The sequence below is a fragment of the Micropterus salmoides genome, unplaced genomic scaffold (assembly GCF_014851395.1).
Source record: "Micropterus salmoides isolate LMB-PRFRI ecotype aquatic unplaced genomic scaffold, ASM1485139v1 Ms_hic_scaffold_13, whole genome shotgun sequence".
Lineage (NCBI taxonomy): Eukaryota > Metazoa > Chordata > Actinopteri > Centrarchiformes > Centrarchidae > Micropterus > Micropterus salmoides.
The window spans coordinates 24,919,106-24,937,482 of NW_024040374.1; the positions used below are offsets into that span (position 1 = coordinate 24,919,106).

Genomic DNA, 18,377 nt, shown 5'->3' on the forward strand with positions numbered 1-18,377 from the left:
ACCCTGAGACGTTTGTTCACAGAACATGTCATGTAGGATACAACAAAAGTGCAAATGACCGCTGTAACAGGTTTTATTTATAACCAATAAGTCACCTCTGCACACCCTGAAAAAACACCCATGTAAAGACATACTTCAAACCCAGTGGCAACACAGTTTGAGCATACTGTCAGGATCATTTAGAACATACTGTAACAGACTAAAGGCTGAAAGTCGAAACTTAAAAGCGTAGAAAATGTGTGCACAGATGTTCACTGGGCAAAGTTGATCAGAATCTAGAATTTATGCTTTTAAAAGCATTATTGCACAATATTTAAGCTAGTAATTACAACTTTATATGTAGTGAAATACAAATAACCATTATAAGGTTGTCTACATGTTGAGAAGAGAGCTACCATTCATACATCTTATAAAATAAATTCCCATTTATAAAAGCCCACCCTGAAACTGACCCCTTAGACTATATCAAGAGGTATGTTGTGTTGAAAATGTGCATTTACTCACTGTAGCGTCACCACCAGCAAAATAAAACCAAGGAAAAGAAATATGAAACTTTACAAATGTGTAGATGTAAACATGAGCCTCAGTCGAATGATAAATTAGCAGTAAATATTGCTGATTACTGATTGAAAGCAAAAGTCGTCAATTAAGATTTTGATCATGAATTAATTATTTTAGTAAATTCTCCAGTAAGAACGGCAAACATTAGTTTCACATCTTTAGGTAATATTTACTTTTCTGATCAGACTGAGAAAGTAAGAACTTTGGGCTCCACTAACCAGTGATTGACATTTTACACCATTTTAGACACTTTACAGACCAAAACATTAATTGAATAATCAAAAGCATAACTGACAATGAAAATAATTGTTAGTTGCAGTCCTGTTAATGAGTAGAGGTTGAGTATTATTAGCCCTCTTGACCAAAATCTTGAGTAAACTTCTTCAGCTTCTCCAAGTCTTCCTCATTCACCGTCGGCTTGGTGCTCGTCAGTGACCTCAGCATGTCGGCCTGCACGGGAAATATCAGAGAGGTCACAATAAATGCTGATCGAAAGACTACGTTTTGTGTTTTTGTTGAGTCTTTTCTCACCATGCACACGACTGGCTCTAGAAGTTTCTCCCCAGGAACATCCATCCACGTCATCTCTATGGCGTTGGGATCACCTGGCGAACACGGGGTCAGGAGGTCTTCCACCTCAACCCCGGGGTTCTTCCATGATGACCCACGAACCTTAAGTAATGTGCATTTGTGTGTGGATGGACAGAGGTAAGGACACAAAGAAAAATTATAAACTAGGTAGTTCATTATGAACATTCTGTAGTGATTATAGTGTAGGTGTACAGACTAGTTTAGAATGAGAAACTATTTTTAAATTAAAATGTCTATTAGTGTATCCCAGTGTTCGGGCAGTGCAGTAACTGTTACAATTTAGAACATTATTTCACTGTAAATATTGATGCTAAACTATTATTTTGTACTCCACAACACAGCAATAGAGATAATTGCAGTGATTAAATAACAAGACTAATGCACAGCTTTGCTATGAGTTAAATGATCAGCATGCTAACATGCACACAGTGATGACATATGTTCAGCAGGTACAATGTTTTCACCATGTTCACCATCTTAGTTTCATGTTAGGAAACTAACATTTGCTGATAAGTTATAAATAGTTATAGAATACAATCTCTTCACGTAGCATAGTTGTCCACTGCATGCTAACTCGCTCACAATGAATGTTAATGTTTAGCAGTTTATGTTCACCGTGTTAGCATGCTTACATTGGCTAATTAAGCTGATGGGAATGTCATTCGTTTTGCAGGTATTTAGTCATTGCAGTTCGCTCTGAGGTGGACATGAATATGTGGGCCAAATTTACACTACTGGTCAAATGTTTTAGAACACCCCAATTTTTCTAGTTTTTATTGAAAGTAGTTTTGAAGTAGTTCAGTCTAATGAAAAACCTTAAATGGTGCAAAAGTAAGCAGCAAACTGACAAAGTTATGAACAACGTTTATGTCACCAAAACAGACATTTTCAGAGACATAAAATTAACAATTATTCATTATTTCACTGTAGGATCAACCAATAACTAACTGGTCTGTCTTCCTTCATGAATTGCTTTTTAGTTGCATTATTGTACAAATAAAGCTTCTGTGGGTGTTTTAACACAGGCTGTTTCAAGGTGTTTAAAATTGAGACAGCTGCAGGAATTTGTTTTTCCATCAACTTTTAAGGAAGTGTCCCAATTTGTCCCAAAAACATTGTTTTGGTGGCAGTTTTCTGCTAACTTTAGTACGATTTAAGTTTTTCACTGGACTTGAACTATGTAAATCCATCCGATAGCGGTTGAGTCATCTGTCTTATTTTGGAAAAATATATTCCTGCTGGTTTCCTAAAAGACTTCTATCACTTTGAAATACGACAAGCTAGATGTCAACTGTTGCTGACTGTGTGTGTACCTTTTTGAAGTGAGTGGCTGACTGAACCTTCCTCACAGGCTGCATGAGGGCGTCTCTAACGATAACACTGATGTCTGCCCCGGAATAGCCCTCTGTCTTCTTGCCCAGAGTGATGAAGTCCGCCTCTGTCAGTTCGTTGGGGGTGGAGCCCAGATGCAGTTTGAACATGAAGGAGCGGGCGTGCTCCTCGGGCAGAGGAATGTAGATTCTCTTTTCAAACCTTAGACAGACAAGAGAGTCAATCAGCCATTATGAGGCGATTTTCTCTGTGAAGCTGAAATGTTTTGTGAGTACTTTGCTCTTTTCCAGCAGCATGAGATGAGTGAACATCTGAAGACGAGTTGTTGTGTAAGACATTGTGACTGTATGTAACATGACAGGTATGACTAAAACTAGTTTAAGACCACATCTGAGGGATCTACTCAATAAGAAGGTTGGGGCAGGGGCGGGGTATAAAAACACTGCCGTCAAGTCGGACACATTCTACCTGCGTGAGTTTACTGTGAGATAAGAACAAATGCTGATCTTGCTGCATTTGTCAGATCAGGCAAAAGGTGGTTCCAACTTTGTGCAGCTGGTGAAAAGCAACTGCAGTCGCCGGACTTAGAGAACTGCAGCCGCCTTGTTCCCGCAAGGTTTTAAAGACATGTGACATGGTGAAGTTTTGCAGCGCCAGTGAAAGTCAGACAAAATTTCTAACCAGCATCCCTTATTTTAAGTCCAGCTTGCATCACCTTAAGTCAAACGCACCTATTATCAGCTGTATTTTTTTACTTTTTAAGTACTATTTATAACAATAATAAAAATTTTATTGTTAAACTGCATTATGTTATGTTATCTTGGTGAGGTCTCATAACAAATGTTAGGGATAATCTTTATGTTATGTGTTTCTGAAAAAAAAAAAAAAAAAAAAGAATATAAGCTCATATACCGTCTTAAAAATCTCATATCGGTCGTGCTCTAGTCTGCATGCTAACATGCTCACAATGACAATGCTAACATGTTGATGTCTAGCAGTATTGTTCACCATGTTTACCGTCTCCTGATGGCTGAGTCCAGTGTCCACGGTATATTTGTGGCTCCCAGGACCAGGATTCCATCATTATCATTCCCAACACCTGAGAGGAAAAGGACATCGCTCACACTTCATGAACACACGGCTATTCAAATTTTATTGCAGATTTTCAGGTTATCCCTTCCTGCTCACCCTGCATCTGGACGAGGAACTCTGTCTTTATTCTGCGCGCTGCTTCACTCTCGTTCTCGCTCCTGGAGCCGCACAGGGAGTCGATCTCGTCGATGAAAATGATAGAAGGCTTGTGTTCTCGGGCTAAAGTGAACAGGCTCTTCACCAACCTGGAGGGGGGCGGAGGGTAGAGAAAAAAAATACATGTTTAGTGTCCATTTATCATATTCCCAGTTTTATCATCACGGAAAGAACCTGGGCCTCACTTCTCGCTTTCCCCCAGCCACTTGGACACAAGGTCGGATGAGGAGATGGAGAAGAAGGTGGAGTTGTTTGCTTCTGTGGCTACTGCCTTGGCCAGGTAGGATTTCCCTGTTCCTGGAGGGCCAAACAGAAGGATTCCCCGCCAAGGAGTTCGCTTTCCTACACAAACAGATGCCATATTATTAAATACTATTCATTTTCAGGATGTTTCAAGTTGTTGCTCTTGTTTTCAGTACCTGTGAACAGATGAGGGAATTTGATGGGCAGGATCACAGCTTCTTTTAAGGCTTCTTTGGCCCCCTCAAGTCCAGCTACATCGTTCCACTTAATATTTGGCTTTTCCATGACAATAGCACCTGTAGGAGAAACGTGTTTGATTGGCACTTTATAGATTGAAGCATTCATTATTTTCTGAATTGTCACACAATGATAATGATGTTTTGCTCATAATAGTTTACTGCTGCATCATGTCATTCACCTGAGAGTTGATTTTCAAACTTCTTTTTCTCTGCGTCGTCGCCACTTTCATTCCTGAAATTAAATGACAACAGGCCACATCGTGATTTACTGACACTTCATTGAACAGTGATTTGTGCTTTTTAGGGCTATGCAGCAACTTGATTTTACAGATCCCAGAGTTTCCTAGTAATTTCGTAGAAAGAGATTGATAAGAAAGAGCAAATTCTTAGGACAGTTCCTGAAAAAGACTAATAATAGAGAAAATGGAGACACTGTTCATTCAACATTCGGTCAACATGCAAAAATGTTAAATCTATTTGGGAGGAAAACATTTCAACAACTCTTGAGTTTAGCGTATCCAATAATAAATTACTATTTATGTGGGTTTAAATGGATCTCAGCCAGTCATTAATACTAAGTAGTTTTTTTCAGTTTTGTGTTGGATTGAATTTCGGTCAGTCTCACCCTTTGTCATCCGACTGGGACACTTTGACAGGTTTGGCCGGAGGACTCTTCTCCTTCTTCCTCAGATACTCCTTCAGCTGCTCAGCTCTGTCCAGGTAGTCCGCACACTTGGCCCTGATGCTCTGCGCCGCTCGATCACCCTGGGCCTCATCTGCAACACAGTAAGCAGCTTAGCTCATTGTGCAGTGTTGAATAGATGGGGCAGTTTAAACAACAAGCAATATGGTGAGGAGTCATAAGTCCAGCTCCTTACACTTGACAACATGAAGGAAGTATTGCACTGCATGCTGATATAATCGGAGGGCCTCTTCGTAGTTTTTGGCTTTGTCCTCCTCTGCAGCTTTGGTGGCCAAATCTATAGCTTTCTGAGAACGACAGACAACATGAAAAAGAAGAATTTAGGAAACCATCTTGTACTTGTAACACCCTTTAAAATGATTAGTAAATACTGTGTTTATTATTGTTTAATAACTAATTTACATATGCTTTGTAGTTTGTAGAAATAATACAAACAACTTTTGGGTTGACAGGTTGTGAAAAATCCTTTTGCCTGCTGTTTGTGCTTTCTATTTGGTAACAGTGCTTTGATTCTGTAAATTAATACTGTAATTAATACTCAGTGGTTAGTAATTGATTTATTAACTATTAATAAGGCTAATACCCACAACATATAAAGCTTTCATAGAGGGTGCTTTATCAGGAAGTTGTAGTAAAAGGGGAGTGGTGGAAAAGGTAGTCTGATTTACTAAAATAAAAGTACCAAACACAGTAAAAATATCCGTTATAAGTAAAAGTCCTCTATTGAAAAGTAAAGGTACAGACGTATTATCAGCAAAATGTACGTAAGTCAAGTAAAAGCATAACGCATTATTGTATATTAGATTGTCAATACAGAGGGATAAATGTAACATTTTACTACTATAGCTGGTCCAGGTGGAGCTAGTTTTAATTACTTTTACATAGTTAGTTAGGTTAGTCCAGTGGTTCCCAACTTAGGGGTCGTGCCCCCTTCTACTCTCATAAGATAAATCTGAGGGGCTGTGAGATGATTGATAGGAGAGAAAACAAGAAAAACAAAGTTCTGGTAGGCCTACACAAATTTCTATGAAATGTTTTAAACTTTCCTCTAATCTTTGTTTTATAAGTTAAATATTGGTTAATTTGGGCGCTTTGGGTTATTCAAATCATCTGAGAAATTAAGGGGGGAAATGACTCTTTGGTGGAACAGCCAACTACTCAGTGACATCTAAAACAGGAGGAACCCCAAGGAAACACAGCTTCTTTATACAGTCTATGGTTGCAAGCTAAAAAGGGCTGTATACCACGGGTTTCATTTTAACAATGCAGTGTATTTAATTTAAATGTAGTGGAGTTAAAAACAACAATATGTCCATCTGAAATGTAGCTAGTGGAGTAGAAGCGTAAGTAGCATAAAATGTAAATAGGCTACTTAAGTACAGACCACAGAGTACAACAAAGTTTTACTTAAGGAAGAGAAAACATAGCTACTTGGTTACTTTCCACCACTATAAAAAAGGAAACATCAAAGGTATTTTTCAAAACCTGGCAACCCGATTGTTATAATTAACTTGTAACTAATCCATAAGTATTACTTAATAACTAATAATGAAACCATTAGCGTAGTTATTTCGTACAAACCCCGGTACAGACTTTCTTTTTAAACGTACATGGTTTTAAACGCTGAATTAGCCATTTAAAGTTACTAAAGCTCGAACTGTTCTCTTCTGGTGACACCGCATTATGTAACCAGGTAGCTCAGTAAAACTTTGTCACTCACCTGTAAATTACCACCAGCCATTAGGTTTTGAGATGTCGTTCAATCTTAAGTCTGTTGTTTCCGGTAAAACTGTAAAGCCGCTAACACTTTACCTTTCTTTTTGGCTGTTACTTGCTACTTATATTTCATTATACAGCAATCGCAAAACATCCTCAAAGAAGTTCTGCTCTCTTCCGCATCAACAAAAACTTGACTGTCACTTCCGCGATGATCACGTGACAATGTTCTTGGCTACTTCATCAGCTGGTGAATAGATATTTCAGTCAATCAAAGTTATTGTAGTAATATATATCTGAGTTACATGTATACCATATGTAATATCTGCTTAATTTCTTAAAATACTATTACACTACTTTTAAAAATCTATGTCTTGAAAATAAAATGTCTTGATCCTCATACATTAAATAAACATGCACATTGCCACTTATGGATTGAATAACAAATTTACAGTTTATTACATCTATTAAAAAGGCAAATAAAACGTGTGCAAAATATCTAGAAATCTTACAACACCTGGGGTAAACAAAAATAAATGCATATACTGTAGAACAATGGCGGAAAGGAGATGCACATGGCAGATAAATGCATTTTGGTCGCACATTGTTGCTCTAGATTTTATCCAGGTTTATTCAACATATGACAGCTTAGTTTCAGCCTCAATCAAAAGCAAGCACCATGTACAGTACATGTTGTAGGTGAGCAGATTTGCCCCTCAGTACATATCATCAGTGTGGTACAGGCAGGCATGAAGGCAGGAGTCTGGGTTGTCATCAGCTGCCTCCATTTAAGATTTTTGGATGTAAAACCTTTAGGATGCGATCGTTCTTTGTAAGATCTGCAGGGAGTTCATTATTCTGCAAAACACACATGAGAAAAGGTCTACAAGCCGAAGTGATCTACTTATGTTCTGTCGGTTTATCAACTAATCTTTCAAATCTAAGTACCTTACCTTGTTGGGTAGTGTGGGGTCTGCGTTGGCCCCGAGCAGCAGCAGAACAGTCCGAACATCTCCACCCATAACAGCTGCATGAAGGGCAGTAGAGCCGTTCTGGAGGCAACAAATAAAGATATTCATAATGCTAATTGCATAATACGTGTTGTATTCTCCAGTTGTTGACTTAACCTGTGCTTTATCCAGTGCTGCAGTGTTAGTATTAGAGGAATAGTTCGATCATTTGGGAAATACGCATATTCCCTTTCTTCCTCATATAAAAAGATTGAAACCTGTCAGTACGATAAATTGACAGAGCCAACAGCTAGTCAGCTTAGCTTAGCATTGAAAGAGGGGGAAATATACTGAACAAAATTATGAACGCAACACTTTTGTTTTTGCCCCCATTCATCATGAGGCTTTTTGTATATATAGTCTTAGATCTTTGAGTTCAGCTCATGATGAACGGGGGCAAAAACAAAAGTGTTGCGTTCATAATTTTGTTCAGTGTAGCTAGCTTGGCTCTGTCCAAAGGTAAAAAACAAAATTCTCACTTATTAACATGTCAAATCTATTGTGTTTGTTTAATCTGTACAAAAAAAATGGAAGTGTAAAAACAGCACTTTGAGGTTTTACAGGGGCTTATGTGCCAGACTATTTCTTGGCTGGAAGCAGTTACTTCCTGGAGACTTATTGTATGCCAAGGTATCGATCTTCCCTCATTTAACTCTCGGCAAGACATGTAAGCATATTTCCCAAAATGCCCATGGCAGCATCCTCTACCTTGAGAAGGCCAAGTGAAGGAGAAAACTTGAGAAGTTCCTCGACGACGCTGTTGTGTCCCTTAAAAGCTGCTTTGAATAACGCTGTTGATCCATCCTAGACAGACAGCAGAGAAAGCATACAATTGTTCAATGAAACAATGTCCTCTTGAGGTCCTCTTACTCAGTTTCTCTGAGGCTTTCGACCATATCACATGGCCCTCATCAGCAGATAACGTGTGCTCATTTGTCATTGTATATGTTCAAACTTTGAGATATTCTGAGTGTAAGAGGGTGTAAGCACACGAGCCTGTTGTGTCCAAATGTTCTTGACACTTTGGAATCTGCCAGTCAACAATCCCTTAATGTACTGTACACTTTTATATGCTTTATTAATTCCAAAAGAACTACATACATGTCTGTCAGCATCCCGATCTGCACCACGTAAGAGTAGCACCTTCACCACCTCACTGTGACCCATCTGAGCTGCCATCCACAGGGGGGCAGTGCCATCCTGGAGAACACAGGGATGAAGGACATAAGATGGTGGAGGTGAAGAGAAAGATGAAATTAGGGTCACTGCAGGCACGAGATAACCTGGAGGGATCAATCAATATATCAAAGAGGAGCTGTGAGCTAAAGAGACAGAGACTCTGTGACTGTGGCCTTTAAATCCCTTAAAAAAACTAAAGAGGTGAGGGCATTACCTCCCTCACTTGGTTAACCTTGGCACCAGATGAAAGCAGCTGACGAATCACAGTCACATGGCCCTCCTGGGCAGCAAGAAACAGAGAGGTGGCACCATCCTGAAACATAAAGATATCATCTCATTCACGCACATTAATCATTTTCTGCAAGATCTGTAACAATGACAGAAAAGCTTCCAACTAAGCAGAAAAGTGTTACTATATTACTAATATGTTATAAATGTATGTTTGTGCTGTCAGGTTGTTTTGCCCTGCCCAAAGGACAGACACTAATCCTGCCAAATGTCAGTTGTGTCTGACTCAGCAGTCTGCAGAAACCTGAGAGGCTGGATTCCAGCTGCCGGGGCATTGTGTGCAACTAACAGTCATGTTCCCGACAGACAGAGGCACTGACGATGAGAGGAGACAGGTAAAAAAAAAAAAAAGACAACATAAAGGGGCTCACGTTCAGCTGGTCATGAACATTGGCTCCATTCTTCAACAGGGTGTCCACCACCTTGGAGTGTCCGTGCTGCGAGGCGACAGTGAGAGCTGTGCCACCGTCCTGCCACAAAAACACACAAGGAAAACAAGCAAAGCCGGGGGAACAGTTGATAGTCACCACTGTGTGTTACATGCTGCAGAGGGAACGTCACTAAAGCCTCCAGAGGTGTAAAAAGCAGCCTGACTGGCAGAGTGTGCATCATTTTTGTCTCCTTATCTCTATACGAAACACTCTAAGTCTGAGATGATAGCATCATAGCAGAATTAGAAAGACTGTGGCACACATGATTGTGCCCTGCCTCATACCTTTGTCTGGAATTCAGTGGAGGCACCGAATTCAAAGAGGAGTTTCACAATGTCATTGTGACCCTGCTGGGAGGCGAAGAACAGGGCAGTAGAACCTGTCTGGAAAGGATAAAAAAAAGATAGTTGTTTTTCATTTTGAAATCAACAGCCGTCCATGTTTGTATCTATTTGAGATGTAGAATAAAAATAGTCAATTAAAGGCCTTGTTCAAGAGTCTTTAGCAGCTGTCTGGAAATTCTTTCCGGTAGATTTTGCTTTCTATGTTGCCGATTGTTTCTTATTCTCAACCGCAAAACTCTGATATATGTGTGCAGATGTGTTTTCTTAATGCCAAACTTTTCAAACATAAAGCTACCATTACAGAAGCTTTATCTAAAGGATTAGTTTGTAATTTTGGGGACTGCACTTCTTTGCTTTTGTTGCCAAGAGTTAGATGAGAAGATTGGTACCACTCTTTGCTCTGTGAGCTAAATTAGCTTAGCTTAGCACAAAGACAGGAAACTTGTTTGTTCAATCAATTACCGACAACAGTCCAGGTTTGTCTGGTATTTCAAGGAAGTCTCCTGGTGCCCTCCCGTTTTGTTATTTCTCCTGGTAAACTCCTGTAATTTGCATGGCCCTCAAAATTTATTATGAACAATTGTCACACACAGATCCAAGTTTTGTCTGATGAAACACAATCCACACACTACATACAATTTCAGCCCATCTGTCACTGCAACCCACATTTTAGTGGTGCGCAGCTGCTCTCTGCAGAGGCAGAAGGGCCAGCGAACTTATGGCGAAAAAAACTAGGTATTTTGAAACCTAAATGTTGGCAGGTATGGTTTAATCCGTACAATAGGTTTGTGTAAGTGTAAAAACAATAATTTGATGTTTTTCAGGGATCATGTCCTGGAGCATTTGTTGGCCGGGAGCAGTGACTTCCTGAAGTCTCCTATGTCAGCCAGCAGGAAGTTAGCTTAGCACAAAGTCTGGAAACAGGAGGTGGAAACAATCTACCTATCAGCAGCTCTAAAGCTCACTAATTAACATGTTATATTCAATTTGTTTAATCCTGGAAAAACATGAAGTGTAAAAACAACAATTTGTGGTTTATAGGTGGTTATGTTTGGACTATTTCTTGGCCGGGAGCAGTGACTTCTGTTAGATCTGGTTACCTGGTAACCCCAAGTGACTACAAGACTCCAGATTCACTGTGACTTATAGTAGGCTATTATATTATTTATATGGGCTAGCAAGTTATTTTCCCATCCTACCTCTCTCTGGTAGTTGATGTCGGCTCCTTGCATGATAAGGTCTTTGACACATTCATAGTGGCCACTGTATGACGCCACCATCAGCGCTGTCGTTCCATACTGAAAAGGAACATGGCACCAATAAATTAGGAGTTTTATTGGAATGCCTTCCTGGACAGTATGAAACTGATGAAACTGCTAAAGTCTGCAGATTTAACACATGAAGCCCTCACTTTTTATTATGATGAGAAACAATAATAAAACAAACTGGGGGTGACATTATGATGGTACACACACACACACACATGCACCACAGAGGTAAGGCTTGAAGCTCTCTGTCTTCCTACCACAGGTGGGTTATGGTTAAAGCGTGCAGCTGAGCAGCCAGGACATGCAGCGTCCGTACACTGTCTCTGCAGTCTGCGTCCACGCGCCCGCTGTTGAGCAGCAGCTGAAGTAGAGCCAAGTTCCCTTTCCTCGCTGCCCAAAACACAGCATTAGCCAGGGGTGTTTCCTTCTGGAGAGTAAATACACACAACAGCCACTCACCTTAAACCACCATTATCGTATTATGCACTCTGACAGTAGAGCACACTCTGAAAATAACAGCACACTGTCATTTGTAGGTGTACACATTTATAAGTGAAGTGTCTAAGTATGAATGACAGTTGAGTCATCAAGCAGGTGAGCTAACTGATCAATAATCAAACAATCACACTTACACTCCTTTCCTCTCACAGACTTTAGGGATTTGAATTGAGTTTTTGCATCAAACAGCGCATGCACACGCGCACACACACGTGCATACTATACAGGTAAATGTGTGAAATTTAAGAAGGAACACAGGCCAAATGACACCTATTGTACCCGCACGCGCACGTACACAAAGCTAGACTGTATGATCGCATTAAAGTCCGATATAATTCCAGCTCGCACCGGTTTCTTTTATAATTAAATAGACTCTGAAAATGAATAAGTGTGCACTTCAAGAGGAAGCAGGTGTATTCTGTTTTCTCATGGAGGCCCTCCAGGCTGACGGATGGAAAAGATTGGTTTACCTTAAAAGACATCCTGCAGACCTCATTCGTGACTCATGGTTCTTCCTGCGCAGTCACTGATTAGAGACGATGCTGAGCGCCTCTCGCCGGTTTTACCGCACTGTGTTTGGGTGTTGGCGGCGCCCGTTCGCGGACATAATAACAGCCGGAGAGACAAGTCAGCTGGGCTCATCCTCTGCAGTCAGTGCTGCACGGAGGCACGCGGCGGGCCGCTGGAGGGCGCTGCTGCACGCGCACACAAATGTTATCTGCGTAAAGCCGGGTGGATGGGTACAGCTTTGAACAGTGGTGGGGAGTGACTAAGTACATTTACCCACTGAGCTTTAGTGTAATTTTGATGTATTGTGCTCCTTTATACTTCTACTCTTCTACGTCTCAGAGAAAAATATGACTTTACAGATTAAGATTTTACATTAAATAAACCTCTGATAATGTAACCACCGTTTCGGCTCGTTATAAAATAGTTGCAAAAAGCAGATTACTGTAATGATTCAAGAGGTTACTACCTATATCCAGTTATTTTATTAATTGCTGTACTGGAGTATATCTATCGTTATTATAGGCTACTTCAGATAATCAGTGTACCCTTATCCCACTTCTCTACATACCCTATGGACATAAATTCTTAAAATGAACAGATATTGAACAATACACTTATAAAATATGACACGTTGTTAAAGATTAAACCAGTGGTGCATAACATATTTGGTTTGTGACTCCTTACAGTGCCTGATTTAACCTTTAACAAGCTCTTGCGTATTTAGTGGTTCCACCAAAGATAGATTTACCTCTCTAAACTTAGATAAAAGATAGTTTCAACGAATTAACAGTTCAAGGTCCAAAGGTGTCAAGTGATCCATTATTTCACATAAAATGCAAAAGTTAAAAAAAAGTTGAAGAAGAAATGTGTAGCAGAACTCTTTGTTTTCTGTCCCAGTAATCATCTCACGACCCCACAGATGTGCTTTATGACCTTTTGGAGGGGCCCGAACCCTTAGGCTTAGAACTACTGTACTACCTAACAGTATATGAAGTAGCTAAAATTAGGTCCACTGTGACATGCTACTCTAGGAAAACACTGTTCATGCATAAATCCATCAGTAACAACAGTCGTGGAAAGCAACTAAATCTATTTACTCAAGTACTGCTTTAATGTACAATTTTCAGGTACTTGTACTGTACTTGAGCATTTCCATTTTATGCTACTTTCTACTTGTACTCCACAAATGTTGTACTATTTACTCCACTACATTCATCTGACTGATTTAGTTACTAGATACCTTTCAGCTAAAATTAATTACATAAAAAAAATTATAAAATGCACTGCATTGTTTTATATTACACCAGCGGTGCCAGCTTTTTTGGCTTGTGACTGCTTATAAAAAGTCAGTGTGTAATTTGCACCCCTTTTCTATGACTTGTAAGCAGAGCCACCAAAGAAACATTTCCCCTTTCAACATCTCAGATGGTTTAATTTCAAATCTTATCCAATCCACACAATTTTTCACAAAAAAAGCAAAGCTACACCAGTAAAATGCTGTTTACACATTGATGCATCAGTATTAACAGTCTACTAATGTAATGTATAATAGTCTAACAATAACAGGGTTCACCTTTCTGCAGAATGAATACTTATTTTATTTGACTGATACATTTTTACTTAAGTAGGATTTTAAATGCAGGACTTCTACTTGTAATGGAGTATTTTCGCATGAATGTACTGAAACCTTTACTTAACTAAGTGGTCTGTGTACTTCTTCTGGAAAGTTTGATGTCAGGTGTTATGGTCAATTATAAACTGGTATTTGAAGGATTTACAATATTGCAGCTTTAGCTCTCTCTAAATGATAATAGAGGAATCACCGAGGAGGAGCAGGGAAAGCATCTTATTTTTGTTGACTAATGTCCCTCTAAGGTGCTGGCATAAGTGTTTTTTGTGATTTAGGGATTTGGTAAAGTATAGTGGAAACATGTACTTGTTGCCAGCATATATAAGGAAGGTTGGTAGTGAGTCTGCTGCTGTGTGACTGTCCAGAGTCACTGTCAGACCATGGAAACAAAACAGACTCGCATCCATGCAGGTAGGCTGGCCGGTGCTTTTTATTTCATATGGAGAGTAGTCTTACAAAAAATTACTGAAACCTGAATGCGTACCTTTTATTTTAAAGACATCTTGCATTTAAAAATGCAAGTTGCTTAGTTTCATTAAATGTCATCAGGCATGAATTTAGAAGTAGGCTATTTGATGGCATTTAGGTTTGTTCAGTAAAAGTCTTATTGTGGCAAGCAGTGGTGGAAGTAAAACTTGCACTACCATAGTGTAGAAATACTCAGTTACAAGTAAAAGTCCTGCATTTAAAATTTTACTGAAGAAAAGTACCAAAAGTAAAAGTACTCATGATGCAGAATGGCCCATTTTTGATGCTGGGTGGTCATTTTAATATATATTATACACTTCTGGGTAGCATGTAAATTTCCTCTCTTGGATCAATGAAGTCCTCTCTTCTATTAACCCTTAAACACTCATGCTTTGTATTATTTTTTAATCTGAATCTGCCATGTAACTTAAGTTATTTATTTTACTTCTGAAATGTAGTGGACTAGAAGTGTAAAGTCATAGAAAATCGAAACACTCAAGTAAAGTACAAGTACCTAAAACTGTTTAAGTACAGCACTTGAGTTAATGTATTAAATTGATAATAATACAATTTTAATGTAGGTACAAACAAAAGGATTGACCCCACTGTGATGCTCTTGTCCTTGCAGTGCAGCAGGCCAGCTTTCTGCTGAGGGCAGCTCTGCTCTCTGTCCTGCTGTGCGGCCCACAGCACGTGGCGTCAGACTCAGATGAGGCGGTCCTGACCGAGTGGGAGATCTGGAAGAGCAGCCATGGCATATCCTACGATGACATGGTGAGACTGACTCCAGAGCAATAATGCAAACACCAACAGTAAGTGCATATATGCTCTGATTCTGTGGTGTGTTTGTGTTATCGTGCAGGACGACATGCAAAGGAAGGCCATCTGGGAGCAGAACAAACAGATGATTGAACAGAATAATCAAGGGTTTTTCATGGGGATGAGGCCGTTCACCATGAGCATGAATAAATATGGAGACCTGGTAAAGACTACTGTTATCTTCTCTTTGTTAAAAGCTCCACAGCCTACAAACTTAAATCAAAGTCACACAAAGCTGCAGTTCAAGGCTATAATGAGTAAATATAAAGCTTTCATAGCTTTAACAAACATAAGTTTAAAAATTATTGACTAAATTATTGATAATTGCAAACAGTAAAAACTTCTAAATGTTTTCTGTATTTTCAATACAAATCCAAATGTATATATTTAATACAAAAACAACATTATTACATTATAATGTATTCATTAAGTGACAACTATTCAAACTTACAGATGCTAAGCATACTACTATTGTACTGTAGTTTGGTGATTGTTTTATTGTTAAATTACTTTATAAAGCAGATAAAAAAAGTTGCTGATGAGGTCTTAGACTCACACAGGAATAGTTTAACATTTTTGAAGAGTTAGATCAGAAGGCTGACACATCTCTCATATCTGCCCGTTCAGTCAGCAGCCAGTTAGCTTAGCTTAGCATAAAGATTGGAAAGAGGAGGAAACAGCAAGCCTGGCTCTGTCCAGAAGGTTACTGCTCCCCGCAATGAAATATTCAAGCCATAGCCCCCTGTAAAACCATTAATTGCCGTTTTCTCCATATGTAGACAAGACAAGAATACCAGGTTTTGCAAGGTGCGATGATTAATGCCCAGTTCGTGAAGCGAGGGAAGGCTGTCTCTGCCCGAAGGCTGCGTCACAATGCTCAAAAGTTAGACTCTTTGTTTGTCGACTACAGGAACATGGGTTACGTTACTGAGGTGAAAGACCAGGTAAGAAATTCCTAAATTCACTTTTAGTGTGTTTTTATCCAGACTGAATCGTGAACATCTTCAAATCTACTGTGTGTTATTGATAGGGTTACTGTGGCTCATGCTGGGCCTTCAGCACTACGGGAGCTATTGAGGGACAAATATACAAGAAGACAGGTCAACTTGTATCTCTTAGTGAACAAAACCTGGTGGACTGCTCCAGAGATTACGGGACCTATGGCTGCAATGGTGCCTGGATGGCCAACGCCTACAACTACGTGGTCAGCAACGGGCTGCAGGCGACAAACACCTACCCATACACCTCGGTGGTGAGGCTCAACCGGCTGGCTCCGCCTCCATCAGAACAGTTACAACTGTTAATAATTATTCTGTGTCTAGTCCGCCGGTAACTTTTAACTCTGTATTTCTCTCGACAGGATACCCAGCCCTGTTACTACGACAGCAGACTTGCAGTTGCTCATATCAAAGACTATAGGTTCATACCCAAAGGAGATGAGCAGGCTCTGGCTGATGCTGTGGCAACTATCGGTCCAATCACAGTAGCCATTGATGCAGATCATTCAAGCTTCCTGTTCTACAGCTCAGGTTAATTGTCTAATAATACTCCTTCTAGTTAATCATTATGTCAGCAATTAAAATAAGACTGCACTGTCTCTACAGTTAACCTTAGCTTTATGGAGCTTTTTTGTGTCTTTCAGCTCACTGTTTTGGTCTGCATCTTTACAGTTTTGTTCATCAACTTTGTCTCCAGCTGCAGCAGGCAGCTGAAGTGTAAACCCACGCTACCTGTCCAGTACCAAACAACAAAACAGACACAGTTAGCAATTAGCTGGTGAACATGTTGGAGCATTTAGCAGCTAAAGAGCCAGATATTTCCCTCAGGAGTTGGTACAGAGCAAAACAGATGATAATGGAGTGAATATTGGATATAATAAATGAATGATAATGTTGCTCTGTATCTACTGGATGATAAGCAGCTGTTTGCTAACAAGTTTGCCATCCCAAATTGAAAGATAATATGACAGCTTGTTAACCTCAAGTGGCCAAACAATCAACTAATGCAGGTGGAAATTTCCTTTGCAGGAATATACAATGAGCCCAACTGTAACCCTAACAATCTGAGTCACGCAGTGCTGCTGGTTGGCTACGGCTCTGAAGGAGGCCAAGACTACTGGATCATCAAAAACAGGTCAGAAAAAAACTTGTTGAACATTATATTTTATGTTACATAGCAACTGTTTCTTGTATTTTGTTTTAACTTGAAACGCTGTTTTTTCTTTTTAGTTGGGGTTCCAGTTGGGGTGAAAGCGGCTACATGCGAATGGTCCGAGATGGCAGAAACACTTGTGGCATCGCGAGTTATGCCTTGTACCCTATTCTATGATGATAATAAGATGCCTCAGTCGAGTGTTAATGATAAACTCTTCCGCTGGACTGTCAGTGGGTCTCAGAAAACAACATCAGTCATTGCTGATGTAGCCTGTATCACCTCTACAGCTCTCCTGTCCTATTATCTGAACCTTCCGCTGAACCTTACTGACTCTTCAGCCTTTTACAGTAAACACATTACTTCTCTCATGGACGTAGTATACATACTACAAGTTTTATTGGTGTAACTCAAAAATATGAACAACCGCAATTTAAGTCATTCAAGTGAGACTATGTATCTTTGGACAGAAGTAATAACACAATCCTTCACTTACAAATAAAAAGTTGCATTTGTAAGTAATAAAATACACTACTGTATTTTATATACTACTTCACAACCTTTCTTGGTGGCTAATTTTGACTAATGTTAGCAAAATGTATGACCGCTCCCCACTTGCTACATTAGCTTAGCATTTTAGCTAAATGCTAAACAGTTCAGCATTAAGCATTATCTCATAAAGGTCAGGGCACACCAGCATTAAAGCAAAAGAATTAAGTGGTGAAATCAATTATTTTAATGGAATCTTTAGTGGTTTTGCTCATGAGGACACTGTGAATGTGCACTCATATTTCCCTCTTCAATAAAACTATTTATTGACTGAAATGATGAACAGCCCTGGGAAGTGGGGAGAAAATGGTACAGAGAAAATAGAAAGAAGCTCCTATAGCTATTGTGACTGACTAGCACCAGTCTGTTCCTGGCTGTTGAGGGTGTTAGCAGTTAGCTCGCCGGCTACAGACGTACATCAACTAGCCCTGCACCAAGCTTCAAGAAGCAAATACTTCACAAAGACTTGTGGATTCATTTTGCTGTGGCACTTTCTGGCGTGACCAGGCCTTAACTGTTACTTGCAGCTGCAGTGGCTGTTGTGCCATAGTCTTGCTACAGTAAAGTAGATAAGTTATAATTATTCATTGCCATTGATT

General features: G+C 39.6%; 3 protein-coding genes across 6 annotated transcripts; 1 reads left to right on the plus strand and 2 right to left on the minus strand.

The window, feature by feature from the left end:
* Nucleotides 1-55: 55 nt before the first annotated feature.
* Nucleotides 56-6,835, minus strand: LOC119901047 (vacuolar protein sorting-associated protein 4B-like). Its single transcript, XM_038716467.1, has 11 exons — nucleotides 6,638-6,835; nucleotides 5,093-5,204; nucleotides 4,840-4,990; nucleotides 4,394-4,446; nucleotides 4,152-4,271; nucleotides 3,918-4,074; nucleotides 3,673-3,821; nucleotides 3,502-3,583; nucleotides 2,466-2,685; nucleotides 1,093-1,233; nucleotides 56-1,011 (listed from the first exon to the last, which is right to left on the minus strand). Exons 1-11 carry the CDS (start codon nucleotides 6,656-6,658, stop codon nucleotides 910-912), a joined length of 1,308 nt encoding a protein of 435 aa, XP_038572395.1. The 5' UTR covers nucleotides 6,659-6,835; the 3' UTR covers nucleotides 56-909.
* A 226-nt stretch (nucleotides 6,836-7,061) lies between these two features.
* On the minus strand, nucleotides 7,062-15,932 carry ankrd29 (ankyrin repeat domain 29). 4 transcript variants are annotated; one of them, XM_038716474.1, is made up of 11 exons: nucleotides 15,873-15,932; nucleotides 14,866-15,020; nucleotides 11,411-11,580; nucleotides 11,085-11,183; nucleotides 9,826-9,924; nucleotides 9,482-9,580; nucleotides 9,037-9,135; nucleotides 8,745-8,843; nucleotides 8,352-8,447; nucleotides 7,587-7,685; nucleotides 7,062-7,491 (listed from the first exon to the last, which is right to left on the minus strand). In XM_038716474.1, exons 4-11 carry the CDS (start codon nucleotides 11,163-11,165, stop codon nucleotides 7,408-7,410), a joined length of 756 nt encoding a protein of 251 aa, XP_038572402.1. In that variant the 5' UTR covers nucleotides 11,166-11,183; nucleotides 11,411-11,580; nucleotides 14,866-15,020; nucleotides 15,873-15,932; the 3' UTR covers nucleotides 7,062-7,407. The 4 variants fall into 4 exon arrangements, with proteins under 4 accessions (XP_038572402.1, XP_038572401.1, XP_038572400.1 ...); XM_038716473.1 differs by having other exon boundaries at nucleotides 14,861-15,020; XM_038716472.1 differs by lacking the exons at nucleotides 14,866-15,020; nucleotides 15,873-15,932 and adding an exon at nucleotides 12,122-12,340 and having other exon boundaries at nucleotides 11,470-11,580.
* Nucleotides 13,579-17,756, plus strand: cts12 (cathepsin 12). Its single transcript, XM_038716471.1, has 8 exons — nucleotides 13,579-14,202; nucleotides 14,888-15,033; nucleotides 15,122-15,241; nucleotides 15,858-16,022; nucleotides 16,109-16,330; nucleotides 16,439-16,607; nucleotides 17,106-17,211; nucleotides 17,307-17,756. Exons 1-8 carry the CDS (start codon nucleotides 14,172-14,174, stop codon nucleotides 17,404-17,406), a joined length of 1,059 nt encoding a protein of 352 aa, XP_038572399.1. The 5' UTR covers nucleotides 13,579-14,171; the 3' UTR covers nucleotides 17,407-17,756.
* The last annotated feature ends 621 nt before the right edge of the window (nucleotides 17,757-18,377 follow it).